This window comes from Lutra lutra, chromosome 9 (assembly GCF_902655055.1).
Source record: "Lutra lutra chromosome 9, mLutLut1.2, whole genome shotgun sequence".
Classification (NCBI taxonomy): domain Eukaryota; kingdom Metazoa; phylum Chordata; class Mammalia; order Carnivora; family Mustelidae; genus Lutra; species Lutra lutra.
In genome coordinates, this window is record NC_062286.1 from 115,699,569 (window position 1) to 115,720,716 (window position 21,148).

At 41.6% G+C, this 21,148-nt stretch overlaps 1 protein-coding gene across 2 annotated transcripts in view; it reads left to right on the forward strand.

Annotated features, from left to right (window-relative positions):
- The window catches only part of LOC125108183 (signal-regulatory protein beta-1-like), a 154,163-nt gene that overhangs the window by 28,091 nt on the left and 104,924 nt on the right, over positions 1–21,148 (forward strand). Inside the window, exon 6 of one of the 2 annotated variants that reach the window (XM_047743624.1) lies at positions 7,299–7,315. The exons of the other annotated variant lie outside the window; for it this stretch is intronic. Within the exon in view, the coding sequence (XP_047599580.1) occupies positions 7,299–7,300 (2 nt within the window). The 3' untranslated portion in view covers positions 7,301–7,315. Of the gene's footprint in view, positions 1–7,298; positions 7,316–21,148 lie in introns of those variants that run through there. 2 annotated transcript variants of the gene reach the window in all.

The following is a 21,148-nucleotide window of genomic DNA, read 5'->3' on the forward strand; positions in this document are numbered from 1 at the left end:
TATACTCAGAAAACTATAAAGTACTCATGAAAGAAATTGAAGAAGACACAAAGAAATGGAAAAATATTCCATGCTCATGGATTGGAAGAACAAATATTGTGAAAATGTCTATGCTACCTAAAGCAATCTACACATTTAATGCAATCCCTACCAAAGTCCCATCCATTTTTTTCCAAAGAAATGGAACAAATAATCCTAAAATTTATATGGAACCAGAAAAGACCTCGAATAGCCAAAGGAATATTGAAAAAGAAAGACAAAGTTGGTGGCATTGCAATTCTAGACTTTAAGCTCTATTACAAAGCTGTCATCATCAGGACAGTATAGTACTGGCACAAAAACAGACACATAGATCAATGGAACAGAATAGAGAGCCCAGAAATAGACCCTCAACTCTATGGTCAACTAATCTTTGACAAAGCAGGAAAGAATGTCCAATGGAAAAAAGACAGTCTCTTCAACAAATGGTGTTGGGAAAATTGGACAGCCACATGCAGAAAAATGAAATTGGATCACTTCCTTACACCACACATGAAAATAGACTCAAAATGGACGAAGGACTTCAACGTGAGAAAGGAATCCATAAAAATCCTTGAGGAGAACACAGGCAGCAACCTCTTTGACCTCAGCCGCAGCAACTTCTTCCTAGGAACATCACCAAAGGCAACAGAAGGAAGGGCAAAAATGAACTATTAGGATTTCATCAAGATCAAAAGCTTTTGCACAGCAAAGGAAACAGTTCACAAAACCAAAAGACAACTGACAGAATGGAGAAGCTATTTGCAAACCAAATATCAGATAAAGGGCTAGTATCCAAAATCTATAAATTGCTTAGCAAAGTCAACACCCAAATAACAAATAATCCAATCAAGTAATGGGCAGAGGACATAAACAGACATTTCTGCAAAGAAGACATCCAGATGGCCAACAGACACATGAAAAAATGCTCCACATCTCCTGGCATCAGGGAAATACAAATCAAAACCACAATAAGATAGCACCTCACACCAGTCAGAATGGCCAAAATTAACAAGTCAGGAAATGACAGATGCTGGCAAGGATGTGGAGAGAGGGGAACCCTCCTACACTGCTGGTGGGAATGCAAGCTGGTGCAACCACTCTGGAAAACAGTGTGGAGGTTCCTCAAAAAACTGAAAATAGAGCTACCCTATGACCCAGCCATTGCACTACTGGGTATATATCCTAAAGAAACAAACGTGGTGCTCCAAAGGGGCACGTGCACCCGAATGTTTATAGCAGCAAGGTCCACAATAGCCAAACTATGGAAAAAACCTAGATGTCCATCAACAGATGAATGGATAAGGAAGATGTGGTATATATACACAATGGAATACTATGCAGCCATCAAAAGAAATGAAATCTTGCTATTTGTGATGATGTAGATGGAACTAGAGGTTATTATGCTTAGCGAAGTGAGTCAGAGAAAGACAACTACCATATGATCTCCCTGATATGAGGAAGTGGAGATGTAACATGGGAGGTTTGGGGGGCAGGAAAAGAAGAAAAAAATGAAAGAAGATGGGATCAGGAGGGAGACAAACCATAAAAGACTCAATCTCAAAAAACAGACTGAGGTTTGCTGGGGTGAGTGGGGATGGGAGAGGGTGGTGGGGATATGGACATTGGGTAGGGTATGTGCTATGGTGAGTGCTGTGGAATGTGTAAACCTGGCGAGTCACAGACCTGTACCCCTGGGGATAAAAACACATTATATGTTTGTTAAAAATTTTTTAAAAAGTTATATATAAAAAAAATGAACCAGAATTGTGGGAATGAATTAAAAATAAAAGTTGTACATGGACGGGACTGGAAGAGATTATGCTGAGTGAAATAAGTCAAGCAGAGAGAGTCAATTTTCATATGGTTTCACTTATTTGTGGAGCATAACAAATAGCATGGAGGACAAGGGGAGATGGAGAGGGGAAAGGAGTTGAGGGAAATTGGAAGGGGAGGTGAACCATGAGAGACTATGGACTCTGAAAAACGATCTGAGAATTTTGAAGGGGTGGGGGGTGGGAGGTTGGGGGCACCAGGTGGTGGGTATTGTAGAGGGCACGGATTGCATGGAGCACTGGGTGTGGTGCAAAAATAATGAATACTGTTATGCTGAAAAAAAAATAAAAATAAAAGTTGTATCTATGAAGTAGTGGTGGTTGTCCTCTTGTCTTTTGTTGTTGTTGTTGTTGTTGTTGGCTTTCTGGGGAAGGGACCTGCTGCCTGCTGCATGAGTTTTCAGGCAATGTCCCTTGAGTTAAGTCCTCCTGCCCCCATCAAGGGGGTAGGCTCTGAGGAAACCGGTTTTTCGGGCTTATGTTCTCTGGAGGTTTTTTGTTTGTTTGTTCATTTGTTTTCTCTCCCCTTGGCAGCTTTTGATGGTTTTTGGAGGTTTAGAGGAAAGCAAGCTGCTTCCAGACCTCCCTCTCAGAGAGAAGCCTCAGTCTGTTCCCCTCTGGGTGTTCCAGAGCACATAAATTTCCCCTCGGCCACTGGCAGAGCACGTTCCCAGTCATGGTCTCTGGGGTCACAGGAACTCCCACTTGTACCCAAAACCACGATAGCCCTGGCTGTCTGTGCAGCTCCTCTCTCAGAGGGGCTGTGGGGGGCTATTCAGACTCTGGTCACAAGGTGAGCAGCTGGAGAGTGCAAAAGGCTGTGGTTCTGTCAGCTGGTGAGGCTCCCTCACCCTCACCAGAGCTGCCACCCACACACTCTCAGGTGCGCTGGCGGCTCAGGGACCAAGACGTCTTGGTCCCTGATATGGTCCCTGTCCATATCCCCACCACCGTCTCCCGTCCCAACTCACCCCAGCAACCCTCAGTCTGTTTTTTGAGATTGAGTCTTTTATGGTTTGTCTCCCTCCTGATCCCATCTTCTTTCATTTTTTCTTCTTTTCCTACCCCCCCAAACCCCCATGTTGCATCTCCACTTCCTCCACTTCCTCATATCAGGGAGTGCTTCTTCACCACACTTTTTCTGGCTCAGTGTCAGAAGTGGCTGTCCTGGATGCAAGGACTTAAGCCCCTGTCCCTAATTGCCCCGATTCCCACAATTTCTGCCCACAATGCTTTGCTCTTTTTGAGTGCTTTCAACCAGACTCCAAGTTAATGCTGGTCTCCAATTGCAGGGCACTCTCTTATTGGGGTATTACTTTCCAATGGGTCTCTTCTGGTGGCTCCCTCCCCCTTTTGTTCATCTTCCCATACCAGTCGGATGTTCCCACTCTGCTTTACCTGCCCACTGACACCTTCTGCCCCCATAGAGATCCAGAAGTGTGTAATTCTGATCTCAGGCTGATTTCATGGGTGATCAGAGTTCTTTGGTAGGTAATCAGCTCACTTTAGGGTACAGGTTGAAATGGTGCCTCCTTGTACTTCCCTGCCATCATGTCTGGATCCCCATCCCTACTTCTGACACTGCTGCTGGCATTTACAGGGGAATGGGTCCTCAGGTGTATGTGCTGGGGACACCCCTATACCTGTTTACTGTGCTCTTTTCACCTGTTTACCTAGAAGTTCTTGGGGAGAGAATTTTTCTGTCCTCCCCAGAATTTATAGAACTAAATTGGAAGGGTTCCCAGCTCACAAAAACTCCCAATGGCTGTGTCTGTCCCACACACTTTTGTTCAGGGAATGGGCATCCGCTAATTGTCACAGGGCTGAGCACAGCACACACATCGGAATTATCATCCCTCAACCAGTAGGAACAAAGAACCTGTCTTTACAATTTATTATGAGCACACAGATGCTGCCTCTCAATGGACAACAAATGTTGGAGAACATGAAATTATAAAGTAAGACAAGATTCTGCGATGCTTCCATCCAAAGATGGCCGCTGTTAAAAATTTGCAGAGTTTTTGTGCTCATGGAATATTGGCCAGAAGTGGTCACTAGAGGTCTCTCTGGGTCAGTGATGGAAGCTGAACCCTGCAGGCTCTCCAGAGAACTATGCATTTCTGTCTCTACTTGCTGAAAAAGTCAAATGTGCTTGTGGAGTCTCTTCCCCAAGGCCATTGTTCCAAAAACCTAGAATAGCCAACTCAAGATTGACACCATTGGACTATAAGACTTCTAAGAAAGCTACAGTCATTGAAACAGTGGCATTGGTGAAAGAACTGACACACAGATCAATGCAAAAGAATAGAAAGTCCAGAAATACACCCACATAAATACAGCCAACCGGTCTCTGAGAAGGACCAAGACAGTCTTTTCAGCAAATGGTGCTGGAGCAATTAGACATCGGGACATCCAAATGAAAAAAAAAAATTGCTTCTACATACAGACCTAACAGTCTTCATAAAAATTACTCATACATAGGGGCGTCTGGGTGGCTCAGTGCATTAAACCTCTGCCTGTGACTCGTGTCATGATCTCATGGTCCTGGGATCTAGCCCCACCTTGGGCTCTCTGCTCAGTGGGGAGCCTGCTTCCCCCTCTCCCTCTTCCTGCCTCTCTGCCTACTTGTGATCTCTCTCTGTCAAATAAATAAATAAAATCTTAAAAAAAACTCATACATAAAACACAAAAGTATAAAATTCTTAGTAGATATCATAGAAGAAAATCTAGATGATCTTTGATTTGGATTACTTTTTTTTTCATAGCATGACTTCATATCTTAAATCAGTTTTAGATTCACAATAGAATTGAGAAGAAGGTGCAGAGATTTCCCATGGGACTCTCACCCCACACATCACACCTGCTGCCATTATCAATATCCTCCACCAGAGTGATACATTTATTTAAAATTATGAACCTACACTGAAATGTCATTAGCATTCAAAATCCATAGTTGACATAGTGGATTACTCTTAGTATTGCATAGTCTAGGGGTTTGACATCAACTTTTATTGTATTTTATACAGTAGTTTCATTGCCCTAAGAATCTTCTATGCTCTGTCTTTTTACCTCCTTCCACCCTAACCCCTGGCAATCACTGATATATTTACATTCACCACAGTTTTGCTTTTACCAGAATGTCATATAGTTGGAATCATGCTGTATGCAGGCTTTTCCTTTCTTTGTTTTCTTTTTTAATTTCCAGACTCTTTTTATGAAGCCAGCATTACCTTGATCCCCAAACCAGGCAAAGACCCTACCAAAAAGGAGAATTTCAGACCAATATCACTGATGAATATGGATGCTAAGATTCTCAACAAGATCCTAGCAAACAGGATCCAACAGCACATTAAAAAGATTATCCACCATGACCAGGTGGGATTCATTCCTGGGCTACAAGGATGGTTCAACATTCGCAAATCAATCAATGTGATAGAACAAATTAATAAGAGAAGATAGAAGAACCACGTGGTCCTCTCAATTGATGCAGAAAAAGCATTTGACAAAATCCAGCATCCGTTCCTGATTAAAACGCTTCAAAGTGTAGGGATAGAGGGAACATTCCTGAACTTCATAAAATCTATCTATGAAAGACCCACAGCAAATATCATCCTCAATGGGAAAAAGCTCGCAGCCTTCCCGTTGAGTTCAGGAACACGATAAGGATGCCCACTCTCACCACTCTTGTTCAACAGAGTATTAGAAGTCCTAGCAACAGCAATCAGACAACAAAGAGAAATAAAAGGTATCCAAATTGGCAATGAAGAAGTCAAACTCTCTCTCTTCACAGATGACATGATTCTTTATATGGAAAACCCAAAAGACCTCCAAACTACTAGAACTCATACAACAATTCAGCAATGTGGCAGGATACAAAGTCAATGTACAGAAATCAGTGGCTTTCTTATACACTAACAATGAAAATACAGAAAGGGAAATTAGAGAATCGATTCTATAGCAATCATTTACTATAGCACCAAGAACATAAGATACCTGGGAATCAACCTAACCAAAGAGGTAAAGGAACTGTACTCGAGGAAGTACAGAACACTCATGAAAGAAATTGAAGGAGACACAAAAAGATGGAAGACCATTCCATGCTCTTGGATCAGAAGAATAAACATTGTTAAGATGTCTATTCTGCCTAGAGCAATCTATACGTTTAATGCCATTCCTATAAAAATTTCACCGGTATTTTTCAAGGAGTGGAGCAAATAATCCTAAAATTTGTATGGAATCAGAAGAGACCCCGAATCACGAAGGAAATGTTGAAAAACAGAAATAAAACTGGCGGCATCACGTTACCTGATTTCAAGTTTTACTACAAAGCTGTGATCACCAAGACAGCATGGTACTGGCATAAAAACAGACACACAGACCAGTGGAACAGAGTAGAGAGCCCAGATATGGACCCTCAACTCTATGGTCAAATAATCTTCGACAAAACAGGAAAAAATATCCAGTGGATAAAAGACAGTCTCTTCAATAAATGGTGCTCAGAAAACTGGACAGCTATATGTAGAAGAATGAAACTCAACCATTCTCTGACACCATACACAAAAATAAACTCAAAATGGATAAAAGACCTCAACGTGAGACAGGAATCCATCAGAATCCTAGAGGAGAACATAGGCAGTAACCTCTTTGATATCAGCCACAGCAACTTCTTTCAAGATATGTCTCCAAAGGCAAAAGAAACAAAAGTGAAAATGAACTTTTGGGACTTCATCAAAATCAAAAGCTTCTGCACAGTAAAGGAAACAGTCAACAAAACAAACAGGCTTTTCCTTTCAATTAATACTAAGCATTAAGGTTTCTTCTATATCCTTTCAGGACTTGCTAGCTCATTTCTTTTAGTGCTGGATAATATTCCACTGTCAGGATGTACCACAATTTATATAACCATTCACCTACTGAAGGTCATCTTGGATGCCTTCAAACTTGGCAATTATAACTAAAGCTGCTATAAATTGTGAGCAGGAATCTGTTCCAGGCCTCTCTTATAGCTTCTGGTAGCTTCAGACCATCCTTGAATTGTACATGGCATTCCCCCTTATCTTCACATCATCTTCCCTTGTGTATGACAGCTAAGCTGAGCTGTGCCTGAACTCCTGGTACACAGAAACTATGAAATAATAAATGTTTTCTTGAACTTTTAAGTTTGTGGTAATTTATTATGCAGCAAGTTCCCCTGTTTACACAGCACCGACTGTGCTCCAGGCCATTCTATCATAATACAGTAGGAAGGTACCCTCCCCCTTTCTGTACCTGGGCCCCTTTCCCCTTATCCCATATACCAACACAATTTGTAATTTCCATCATTTGTGTCAGTACATGTTTCTAAAAGAGTATGTAATGAGTCTCCACCTTGAACTACAACCAGACCCTCATATCATCTTGGGCCAAGACAAAGAACATGAGGAATGAAGCCAATTTTCTTTCCAGGAACTTCAGATCAAGAATTCCAGGTGACCCAGCCTGAGAGTTCAGTTTCAGTCAGAACTGGAAAGACCTTGACCCTGGGCTGCAATGTGTCTGCTCACTCCCCAGTAGGGCCTGTCTTCTGGTTCTGGGAAAATGGGCAAGAACAGCAACTAACCTACAGTTTCAATGGAAACCACTGCCCCTGAATAAACCAAGTAGAAAACACAGAGGTCAATCAAACTCACTCTTCCATCTGCATCACTGACATGTAGCCCAAAGATGTGGGCACCTGTTACTGTGTGACCTGAACAAGAGGGCATCTGGGGGTGTCTGGTGGCTCTGTCAATTGAGCATCCAGCTCTTCGTTTTTGCCTAGCTCATGATCTCAGGGTTGTGAGAATGAGCCCCAGGTCAGGCTCTCTCTCTCCATCTCTAAAATCAATCAATCAATCAATCAATCAATCTTTAAAAGAAAATGGGCATCCTGACACAGCATATGGACCTCATCCAGGCACCTATGTGTCTGTGAATAGTGAGTACAGCCTCAGAAACTCCATTTCCTCCGCTTGGAAAACTAAATTTTTCAAAACCTGAAACATGTACCAAATCATCACTATACACTGGATACTATGCCCCTTAATCCATGAACACCTTGTAGGTTGGGATTCTGTAGCTGGCCCTTCTAATAGTCATGGACCCTATGCCCCATATTGAATCAAGTCATATTGACAAACCGTGCTCTTCTTTGATGGCACAACCCCCAAAACCTAAACATCAGGCAAGAGAAACTCAAAAATAAAAGGATAATCAGTAGATAAAGTGCAACCACAAGTGTGCATTGCATGGTCCAAAAAGTTGGTGAACCAAGCCTAGAAGTCTGACTGGTCTTTATGAGGTGTAGAAACAAACCTGACCTCAAGAATACACATTGTGTCTATTGTAGCCTGTTTCCCTGACTCTCTACCCTTCGCTCAACAGTCCTTGTACCCACAAGTTAGCTTCTGGATTTGGATGAAATCTCAACTTGGGTGTAGTTAGCAGCCAAGCCTAGTATCTCCTGAATCAAAACAAAGAGATCCACAGGCCAACAGAACCTCTACAAACCTTCACAATTCCACTTACCCACTTCTAACTGTAATGTGATTGAGGCCCGGTGGCCAGTCACTAGGGTCCCCCACAGTGCAGTCAGGGACCTGTTCTTCACACAGAAAGTCAATGAGTAAGTGTGGTTTCCTCCTATGGCTTCTGGGGAGCCAGGAGACTAGAAGGAGGAGTCTTTTGTGTCATCCACTCCCAGGTCTTGTTTGGAAAAACTGTTCTGGAAGGGCAGAGTCACTCTCCTGGCACTTAATCTTTGGCTGGTCTACCCTGGTCTACCCACTGCTCTGGTGTTCTCTTATTCTCTGAGATCCACCAGTGTTTTCTGCTCCTTGCCACTCTCTGAATTAATTACATTAAATCCAGTGAGATCAGTGTGTCCATCTGTTCTGCTGGGAAACCTAGTCTTCCTCAGTAACGTTCTCTTCAAGTCCAGCCACATTCCATGCCATCCAACTGGCCATGGAAAAGTTACATATTTACCTCAAGCTGAAAAATATAGTATGAGTGGCTTACCTGCCATTCTATGCATTTGACTGTGGTTACTGCAAGGACCACAATCTAGATCTACCTGCCCTTGGTTTAGTGTTAGACAGTACTATGCTATGTATGTGTATAAAATCTACTGAAATATATAATATTTTATAGTATCTAAATATCTTCCAGATTTTCCTCATTCTGAGAAGATGGCCCATCTTCCAGGAGGCCCCCGGCACTCATGGTGGATTTCCTGTAGAAATTCTCTGCTTTCTCTGGAATGTGTCAGTTCTGCCTATAGTGACAGTGTCCCAGTGTTCACTTCCCTTGGATTTGGTGGCTATTACTTACCATGTGCAGAGATTCTATCCACAAAGTGTGCATCTCACCTGGGTCGAGAAGTGTCCTATGTTCAAGGGAGCCAAGCAACTCACATCCAAGCAGAATAGCGATGGAACTTACACTTTAGAAAGCTTGAATTTGGTGAATGTGTTGGGGCAGGAGTCCGAGTGGATCCTCACCTATAAGGTGCAGCATGAGGCGTAACCTCCCACCTAGGCCAACCTCTTACTGTCCACAGCAGCCCTCCACATACACAGGTCATTGGAAGCTCAGGTAAGCTCCCGTCTACTGCTCTGAGCTACTGGGTCACCCTTGTCTACTGAGTGGCACGAGGTCTTTAAAGTCACAGAGTCCCATTTGCTGTCTCCTTCTGCCTATAGATAAGTCCAGAGATGCCTGCCCTTATGTTTGTGGCTTTCCTTCTGGGCTTCAAGGTGCTGGTGATGAGTTTTACAGTCACCTACATCTTCAGGTGGCAGAGCTATAACAGGCGAGTTGGGGACAGGCCTCTGTCCATAAGAGGAGAGATCGTGGTCACTATCATAGGCTGATCGGAGGAGTCCAAGATGAATCCACTATTTCACACAGTACATACCAGGCGGGAATCCAGCCTCAAGGAAAGTTTGAGAACAGTCTTGTTTTCCCTAAATATCTGTAGGATATCTCAGAGGCTTCCAGCTCTCATGATTCCTGCAGTGTCCTGGGGTTTGAAGTCTTTTCAGTGATGCCCCTTGAATCCTGGGTGGGGGTCCAAGATGTGAAGATGGGATGAAGGTCAAAGCTTTCAGCTCCAAACTCCAGAGAGTGACCCATATGCTGTTTCATATGCCATGTTTCATAGGACTTACTTTCAGAATAAGTAAGAAAAGTAATGCTAAACTTTACTAATGGAGGTGATGAAGGACTGGAAGGCACAGATGATCATGGGTGTGTTAGAATTCGTAACTCGGGGGGCGCCTGGGTGGCTCAGTGGGTTAAGCCGCTGCCTTCGGCTCAGGTCATGATCTCAGGGTCCTGGGATCGAGTCCCACGTCGGGCTCTCTGCTCAGCAGGAAGCCTGCTTCTTTCTCTCTCTCTCTCTCTCTGCCTTCCTCTCCATCTACTTGTGATCTCTCTCTGTCAAATAAATAAATAAAATCTTTAAAAAAAAAAGGGGGGGAGGAGTCAAGATGGCGGAGAAGTAGCAGGCTGAGACTACTTCGGGTAGCGGAAGATCAGCTAAATAGCTTACCTAAAGATTGCAAACACCTACAAATCCAACGGGAGATTGAAGAGAAGAAGAACAGCAATTCTAGAAACAGAAAATCAACCACTTTCTGCAAGGTAGGACTGGCGGAGAAGTGAATCCAAAGCGACGGGAAGATAGACCGCGGCGGGAGGGGCCGGCTCCCGGCGAGCAGCAGAGCAACGGAGCAAAATCAGGACTTTTAAAAGTCTGTTCCGCTGAGGGACATCACTCCAGAGGCTTAACTGGGGTGAAGCCCAGGCGGGGTAAGCGCGGCCTCAGGTCCCGCAGGGTCGCAGAAGGATCGGGGGTGTCTCAGTGTCGCAGAGCTTACCGGTATTAGAACGGGGAAGCCGGCTGCAGAGACAGAGCCGAGGAGTGACTCTCAGCTCAGGGTTGCCTTGAACCGGTCACAGGCTCGGTCAGCTCGGAGCGCGGCCGGAGGCCAGGGTGACGGGAGTCATTTGGCGCTGTTCTCTGAGGGCGCACTGAGGAGTGGGGCCCCGGGCTCTCGGCTCCTCCGGGCTGGAGACCGGGAGGCCGCCATCTTTATTCCCGTCCTCCGGGACTCTACGGAAAGCGCTCAGGGAACAAAAGCTCCCGAAAGCGAACCCGAGCGGATTACTCAGCGCGGCCCTGGGTAAGGGCGGTGCAACTCCGCCTGGGGCAAAGACGCTTGAGAATCACTACAACGGGCCCCTCCCCCAGAAGATCTACGGGAAACCCAGCCAGGACCAAGTTCACCTACCAAGGAGAACGGCGGAATTCCAGAGGAGAAGAAAGCAAAGCACGGAACTCATGGCTTTCTCCCCATGATTTTTTAGCCTTGCAGTTAATTTAATTTTTTTTTTTTCTGTTTCAATTTTTTTTTTCTTTTTCTCTTCTTCTGCTAAATTTTTTTTAACTTTTACCGTTTTCTTTTTTTAACGTTTTTTAAATAGTTTATCTAATATATATATATTTTTTCCTCTTTTTATATTTTTTCTTTATCGGCTTTCTTTTTTTTAATAGTTTTTTTTTTCTTTCTTTCTGAACCCCTTTTTATCCCCTTTCTCCCCCCTCACAATTCGGGATCTCTTCTGATTTGGCTAAAGCATATTTTCCTGGGGTTGTTGCCACCCTTTTAGTATTTTACTTGCTCCTTCATAAACTCTTATCTGGACAAAATGACAAGGCGGAAAAATTCACAACAAAAAAAAGAACAAGAGGCAGTACCGAAGGCTAGGGACCTAATCAATACAGACATTGGTAATATGTCAGATATAGAGTTCAGAATGATGATTCTCAAGGTTCTAGCCGGGCTTGAAAAAGGCATGGAAGATATTAAAGCAACCCTCTCAGGAGATATAAAAGCCCTTTCTGGAGAAATAAAAGAACTAAAATCTAACCAAGTTGAAATCAAAAAAGCTATTAATGAGGTGCAATCAAAAATGGAGGCTCTCACTGCTAGGATAAATGAGGCAGAAGAAAGAATTAGCGATATAGAAGACCAAATGACAGAGAATAAAGAAGCTGAGCAAAAGAGGGACAAACAGCTACTGGACCACGAGGGGAGAATTCGAGAGATAAGTGACACCATAAGACGAAACAACATTAGAATAATTGGGATTCCAGAAGAAGAGGAAACAGAGAGGGGAGCAGAAGGTATATTGGAGAGAATTATTGGAGAGAATTTCCCCAATATGGCAAAGGGAACAAGCATCAAAATCCAGGAGGTTCAGAGAACCCCCCTCAAAATCAATAAGAATAGGTCTACACCCCGTCACCTAATAGTAAAATTGACAAGTCTTAGTGACAAAGAAAAGATCCTGAAAGCAGCCCGGGAAAAGAAGTCTGTAACGTACAATGGTAAAAATATTAGATTGGCAGCAGACTTATCCACAGAGACCTGGCAGGCCAGAAAGAGCTGGCATGATATATTCAGAGTACTAAATGAGAAAAACATGCAGCCAAGAATACTATATCCAGCTAGGCTATCATTGAAAATAGACGGAGAGATTAAAAGCTTCCAGGACAAACAAAAACTGAAAGAATTTGCAAATACCAAACCAGCTCTACAGGAAATATTGAAAGGGGTCCTCTAAGCAAAGAGAGACCCTCAAAGTAGTAGACCAGAAAGAAACAGAGACAATATACAATAACAGTCACCTTACAAGCAATACAATGGCACTAAATTCATATCTCTCAATACTTACCCTGAATGTTAATGGGCTAAATGCCCCAATCAAAAGACACAGGGTATCAGAATGGATAAAAAAAACAAAAACCATCTATATGTTGCCTACAAGAAACTCATCTTAAACCCGAAGACACCTCCAGGTTTAAAGTGAGGGGGTGGAAAAGAATTTACCATGCTAATGGACATCAGAAGAAAGCAGGAGTGGCAATCCTTATATCAGATCAATTAGATTTTAAGCCAAAGACTATAATAAGAGATGAGGAAGGACACTATATCATACTCAAAGGAACTGTCCAACAAGAAGATCTAACAATTTTAAATATCTATGCCCCTAACGTGGGAGCAGCCAACTCTATAAACCAATTAATAACAAAATCAAAGAAACACATCGACAAGAATACAATAATAGTAGGGGATTTTAACACTCCCCTCACTGAAAGGGACAGATCATCCAAGCAAAAGATCAACAAAGAAATCAAGGCCTTAAATGACACACTGGACCAGATGGACATCACAGATATATTCAGAACATTTCATCCCAAAGCAACAGAATACACATTCTTCTCTAGTGCACATGGAACATTCTCCAGAATAGATCACATTCTTGGTTCTAAATCAAGTCTCAACCGGTATCAAAAGATTGGGATCATTCCCTGCATATTTTCAGACCACAATGCTCTAAAGCTAGAACTCAATCACAAGAGGAAATTTGGAAAGAACCCAAATACATGGAGACTAAACAGCATCCTTCTAAAGAATGAATGGGTCAACCAGGAAATCAAAGAAGAATTGAAAAAAATTATGGAAACAAATGATAATGAAAACACAACAGTTCAGAATCTGTGGGACACAACAAAGGCAGTCCTGAGAGGAAAATATATAGCGGTACAAGCCTTTCTCAAGAAACAAGAAAGGTCTCAGGTACACAACCTAACCCTACACCTAAAGGAGCTGGAGAAAGAACAAGAAAGAAACCCTAAACCCAGCAGGAGAAGAGAAATCATAAAGATCAGAGCAGAAATCAATGAAATAGAAACCAAAAAAACAATAGAACAAATCAACGAAACTAGGAGCTGGTTCTTTGAAAGAATTAATAAGATTGATAAACCCCTGGCCAGACTTATCAAAAAGAAAAGAGAGAGGACCCAAATCAATAAAATCATGAATGAAAGAGGAGAGATCACAACGAACACCAAAGAAATACAGACAATTATAAGAACATACTATGAGCAACTCTACGCCAACAAATTTGACAATCTGGAAGAAATGGATGCATTCCTAGAGACATATAAACTACCACAACTGAACCAGGAAGAAATAGAAAGCCTGAACAGACCCATAACCAGTAAGGAGATTGAAACAGTCATCAAAAATCTCCAAACAAACAAAAGCCCAGGGCCAGACGGCTTCCCGGGGGAATTCTACCAAACATTTAAAGAAGAACTAATTCCTATTCTCCTGAAACTGTTCCAAAAAATAGCAATAGAAGGAAAACTTCCAAACTAATTTTATGAGGCCAGCATCACCTTGATCCCAAAACCAGACAAGGATCCCAACAAAAAAGAGAACTACAGACCAATATCCTTGATGAACACAGATGCAAAAATTCTCGCCAAAATACTAGCCAATAGGATTCAACAGTACATTAAAAGGATTATTCACCACGACCAAGTGGGATTTATTCCAGGGCTGCAAGGCTGGTTCAACATCCGCAAATCAATCAATGGGATACAACACATTAATAAAAGAAAGAACAAGAACCATATGATACTCTCCATAGATGCTGAAAAAGCATTTGACAAAGTACAGCATCCCTTCCTGATCAAAACTCTTCAAAGTGTAGGGATAGACGGCACATACCTCAATATTATCAAAGCCATCTATGAAAAACCCACCGCAAATATCATTCTCAATGGAGAAAAACTGAAAGCTTTTCCGCTAAGGTCAGGAACACGGCAGGGATGTCCGTTATCACCACTGCTATTCAACATAGTACTAGAAGTCCTAGCCTCAGCAATCAGACAACAAAAGGAAATTAAAGGCATCCAAATCGGCAAAGAAGAAGTCAAACTATCACTCTTCGCAGATGATATGATACTCTATGTGGAAAACCCAAAAGACTCCACTCCAAAACTGCTAGAACTTGTACAGGAATTCAGTAAAGTGTCAGGATATAAAATCAATGCACAGAAATCAGTTGCATTTCTCTACACCAACAACAAGACAGAAGAAAGAGAAATTAAGGAGTCCATCCCATTTACAATTGCACCCAAAACTATCAGATACCTAGGAATAAACCTAACCAAAGAGACTAAGAATCTATACTCAGAAAACTATAAAGTACTCATGAAAGAAATTGAGGAAGACACAAAGAAATGGAAAAATGTTCCATGCTCCTGGATTGGAAGAATAAATATTGTGAAAATGTCTATGCTACCTAAAGCAATCTACACATTTAATGCAATTCCTATCAAAATACCATCCATTTTTTTCAAAGAAATGGAACAAATAATCCTAAAATTTATATGGAACCAGAAAAGACCTCGAATAGCCAAAGGAATATTGAAAAAGAAAGCCAAAGTTGGTGGCATCACAATTCCGGACTTCAAGCTCTATTACAAAGCTGTCATCATCAAGACAGCATGGTACTGGCACAAAAACAGACACATAGATCAATGGAACAGAATAGAGAGCCCAGAAATGGACCCTCAACTCTATGGTCAACTCATCTTCGACAAAGCGGGAAAGAATGTCCAATGGAACAAAGACAGCCTCTTCAATAAATGGTGTTGGGAAAATTGGACAGCCACATGCAGAAAAATGAAATTGGATCATTTCCTTACACCACACATGAAAATAGACTCAAAATGGATGAAGGATCTCAATGTGAGAAAGGAATCCATCAAAATCCTCGAGGAGAACACAGGCAGCAACCTCTTCGACGTCAGCCGCAGCAACATCTTCCTAGGAACATCACCAAAGGCAAGGGAAGCAAGGGCAAAAATGAACTTTTGGGATTTTATCAAGATCAAAAGCTTTTGCACAGCAAAGGAAACAGTGAACAAAACCAAAAGACAACTGACAGAATGGGAGAAGATATTTGCAAATGACGTATCAGATAAAGGGCTAGTGTCCAAAATCTATAAAGAACTTAGCAAACTCAACACCCAAAGAACAAATAATCCAATCAAGAAATGGGCAGAGGACATGAACAGACATTTCTGCAAAGAAGACATCCAGATGGCCAACAGACACATGAAAAACTGCTCCATATCACTCGGCATCAGGGAAATACAAATCAAAACCACCATGAGATATCACCTCACACCAGTCAGAATGGCTAAAATTAACAAGTCAGGAAATGACAGATGCTGGCGAGGATGCGGAGAAAGGGGAACCCTCCTACACTGTTGGTGGGAATGCAAGCTGGTGCAACCACTCTGGAAAGCAGCATGGAGGTTCCTCAAAATGTTGAAAATAGAACTACCCTATGACCCTGCAATTGCACTGCTGGGTATTTACCCTAAAGATACAAACGTAGTGATCCGAAGGGGCACGTGCACCCGAATGTTTATAGCAGCAATGTCTAGAATAGCCAAACTATGGAAAGAACCTAGATGTCCATCAACAGACGAATGGATAAAGAAGATGTGGTATATATACACAATGGAATACTATGCAGCCATCAAAAGAAATGAAATCTTGCCATTTGCGACGACGTGGATGGAACTAGAGGGTATCATGCTTAGAGAAATAAGTCAATCGGAGAAAGACAACTATCATATGATCTCCCTGATATGAGGGAGAGGAGATGCAACATGGGGGGTTGAGGGGGTAGGAGAAGAGTAAATGAAACAAGATGGGATTGGGAGGGAGACAAACCATAAGTGACTCTTAATCTCACAAAACAAACTGAGGGTTGATGGGGGGAGGGGGTTGGGAGAGGGGGTGGGGTTATGGATATTGGGGAGGGTATGTGCTATGGTGAGTGCTGTGAAGTGTGTAAACCTGGCGATTCGCAGACCTGTACCCCTGGGGATAAAAATATATGTTTTTAAAGCTGTAAAAAAAAAAAAAAAAAAAGAAAGAAAGGATGCATCCCCAAGTTTTGTAGCAACATGGACGGGACTGGAAGAGATTATGCTGAGTGAAATAAGTCAAGCAGAGAGAGTCAATTATCATATGGTTTCACTTATTTGTGGAGCATAACAAATAGCATGAGGACAAGGGGAGATGGAGAGGAGAAGGGAGTTGAGGGAAATTGGAAGGGGAGGTGAACCATGAGAGACTATGGACTCTGAAAAACGATCTGAGAATTTTGAAGGGGTGGGGGGTGGGAGGTTGGGGGCACCAGGTGGTGGGTATTGTAGAGGGCATGGATTGCATGGAGCACTGGGTGTGGTGCAAAAATAATGAATAGTGTTATGCTGAAAAAATAAAAAAATTAAATTACAAAAAAAAAAAAAAGAATTCGTAACTCGGACAGAGGGGCTGGGCTGTAGTGAGTAGGGGCCTTTTTCCTGATTTGCACCATCAATCTCTTCTTGAGAGGGCCTGCCACATAGTATGTACTCAAGTTTTGAAAAATATTAATTTTGTCATTACAATTCTTTGTTTCTTTTAAAAACACCCTTCTAAATTTGCTGTTTATTTTCTCAAATTATATTTCATAATTTTATAACATACTATAAGTCCTTAAGCAATATGTAGTATTTCTTTGCATGTTTTAAATTTTATATAATTGCTGTTGTATATATATAGTATTCTGGAACTTCCATTCTTTTTCTTTTTAATATATATTTTTTAAAATTTCTTTTCAGTGTAACAGTATTCATTGTTTTTTCACCATACCCAGTGCTCCATGCAATCCATCCCCTCTCCAATACCCACCACCTGCTTCCCACAACCTCCCACTCCCTGCCCCTTCAAAACCCTCAGATTGTTTTTTAGAGTCCATAGTCTCTCACGGTTCACCTCCCCCTCCAATTTCCCTCAACTCCCTTCTCCTCTCCATCTCCCCTTGTCCTCCATGCTATTTGTTATGCTCCACAAATAAGTGAAACCATATGATAATTGACTCTAACAGCAATGGCCACGGTCGCCAAACTGTGGAAAGAACCAAGATGCCCTTCAAAGGATGAATGGATAAGGAAGATGTGGTCCATATACACTATGGAGTATTATGCCTCCATCAGAAAGGATGAATACCCAACTTTTGTAGCAACATGGACAGGACTGGAAGAGATTATGCTGAGTGAAATAAGTCAAACAGAGAGTCAATTACATATGAAACTTCCATTTTTTTATGCTCAACACAGTTTGTGGGATTTTTCATGTTTCTGTACATAGCTCCATTTTGTCAATTTTCCATGACCCTGTAGCCCTCTTTTATAAGAATATGCTACAACCCAGAAATTCTTCTCAGGATGGTATGAAAGCTATGTCTGCTTTTTGGGTAGCACAACTTTGCAACAAGCACTTCTGCTCTGTGTGTCCATGGGCTCACATGTGAGCATCCCTCCAGCTCCTCTGCTCTGGTCCATGCAGCAACCGTTTTAGTATCCTTTGGGAGATTTTGTAATATAAAAAAAGCTTTTAATTTTTGATGAAGTTTTGCTCTTTCCGTTTATACCTTTGATCTAGCTTTATTCTTCTGAGCTCTGTGCTTGTGTGTGTTAGAGATGGTAGGATGTTATTTTTTTTTTCTCCCATTTGAGATAAATTTTCCAGAGCTTACTGATCAGACAGCTGCCTTTGCCATAGAGCTGACTACTCCATAAATGTGTGATTCTTTTTGGAAGTCTTATTGCCATTGAACTACTTTTCTATTTCTGTCAAAACTTTCCTGCCTTGACCATTGGGGTACATATGGCCTTTCTTTTCACTCTCTCTGTATCTTTGGGGTAAATACCCAGTAGTGCAATTGCTGGGTCATAGGGTAGTTCTATTTTCAACTTTTTGAGGAAGCTCCATTCTGTTTTCCAAAGTGGTTGCTCCAATTTGGATTCCCACCAACAGTGTAAGAGGGTTCCACTTTCTCCTCAACCACTCTAGCATTTGTTGTTTCTTGTCTTGTCAGTTTTTGCAATTTTAACTGATGTAAGGCAATATCTCAATGAGGTTTTGATTTGAGTCTCCCCCGATGCCTAATGATGAACATTTTTTTCATGTGTCTGTTAGACATTTGTATGTCTTCTTTGGAGAAGTGTCTGTTCATGTTTTGTGCCCATTTTTTGACTTGATTATTTGTTCTCCGGGGGTTGAGTTTGAGAATTTCTTTATAGATCTTGGATACCAGCCCTTTATCTGTAGTGTCATTTACAAATATTTTCTCCCATTCCGTGGGTTGCCTCTTTTATTGTTGACTGTTTCCTTTGCTGTGCAGAAGCTTTTTATCTTGATGAAGTCCTAAAAGTTTATTCTTGCTCTTGTTTCCCTTGCCTTTGGAGACGTGTCTTGAAAGAAGTTGCTGTGGCTGATGTTGAAGAGGTGACTGCCCATGTTCTTCTCTAGGATTTTAATGGATTCCTGTCTCACAGTGGGGTCTTTCATCCATTTAGAGTTTATCTTTGTTGATGGTGTAAGAGAATGGCTGACTTTCATTCTTCTCTATATGGCTGTGCAATTTTCCCAGCACCATTTATTGAAGAGACTGTCTTTTTTCCATTGGATATTTTTTCTTACTTTGTTGAAGATTATTTGACCATGGAGTGATTGCTGTTGCTAGGACTTCCAGTACTATGTCGAATAATAGTAGTGAGAGTGGACATTTGTCATGTTCCTGATCTTAAGGGAAAGGCTCTCAGCTTTTCCCATTGAGAATGATATTCACTATAGGCTTTAAATAGATGTTTTTTATATAATTGAAGTATGTTCCCTCTATCCCTATATTCTAAAGGTTTTAAATAAGAAAGGATGTTGTATTTTGTCAAATGCTTTTTCTGCATCAATTGAGAGGACTATGTGGTGCTTGTCTCTTCTCTTACTTCTGTGTTCTGTCACATTGATTGATTTGCAAATGTTGAAGCACCCTTGCTTCCCAGGAACAAATCCCACCTGGTGGTGATGGATAATCCCTTTAATGTACTGTTGGATCTTATTAGCTAGGATCTTGTTGAGAATCTTGGTAAACTGTGGAAGGAGCCAAGATGCCATTCAACAGATGAATGGGTAAAGAAGATGAAGTCCATATATACAATGGAAAATTACTCAGCCATCAGAAAGGATGAATACCCAAGTTTTGCATCAACATGGATGGAACTGGAGGAGCTTATGCTAAGTGAAATAAATCTAATAGAGAAAGACAATTATCACATGTTTTCACTTATTTGTGCAACATAAGGAATAGCATGGAGGACATTATGAGAAGGAAAGGGAAAATGAAGGAGGTGGAGAATCAGAGGGAGAGACAAACAATGAGAGACTATGGACTCTGGGAATCAAACTGAGGAGAGGCAGATGGGAGGATGGGTGACCCCAGTGATAGGTATTAAGGAGGTCATGGATTGCATGTGGCATTTTGTTTGTTATAGGCAAACAATGAATCATGGAACACTACATCAAAAATGAATGATGTACTGGGTGCCTGGGTGGCTCAGTTGGTTGGGAGACTGCCTTCAGCTCAAGTCATGATCCTGGAATCCCAGGATAGAGTCCCACATCAGGCTCCCAGCTCCATGAGGAGTCTGCTTCTCCCTCTGACCTTCTCCCCTGTCATTCTCTCTCACTCTCTATCAAATAAATAGATAAAATCTTTTAAAAAAACGAATGATGTACTATATGGTGACTAACATAACATATTAAAAAATTATCAAAAAAAACTTCCTCACCGTATAAGTCATAGGGATGTGAGAACATCCCAAGGGAATACAGTTAACAGTTCTGGAATAACGCTGTGTGGTGACAGAGGGTGATTACACTTACTATGGTGAACATTGCCCAATGCATAGAACTTTCAAATTACTATGTTGTGCATTTAAAACTAATATAGCACTGCATGTCAACCTTAATCATAAACACTTTAAAAATATTCTAAAACTAAAATTTGTCTTTGCATGGGAAAAGAAAAAGACCCATACATAATACATATTTGACCAAGTGATTTTTTAAATAATTTTTTATTTTTTATTAACATAAAAAAATCATATAATGTATTATTATCCCCAGGGGTACAGGTCTGTGAAACACCAGGTTATCCCACTTCATAGCACATTCCTTTCCCAATGTCCACAACCCCACCACCCTCTCCCTAACCCCCTCCCCCTGGCAACCCTCAGTTTGTTTTGTAAGTTTAAGGTTCTCTTATGGTTTGTCTCCCTCCTGATCCCATCTTCTTTCATTTATTCTTCTCCTACCCCCCAACCCCGCACGTTGCTTCTCAACTTCCTCATATCAGGGAGATCATATGATAATTGTCTTTCTCTGATTGACTTACTTCGCTAAGGATAATATCCCCTACTTCCATCCACATTGTCACAAATGGCAAGATTTCATTTCCTTTGATGGCTGCATAGTATTCTATTGTATATGTATACACCACATCTTCTTTAT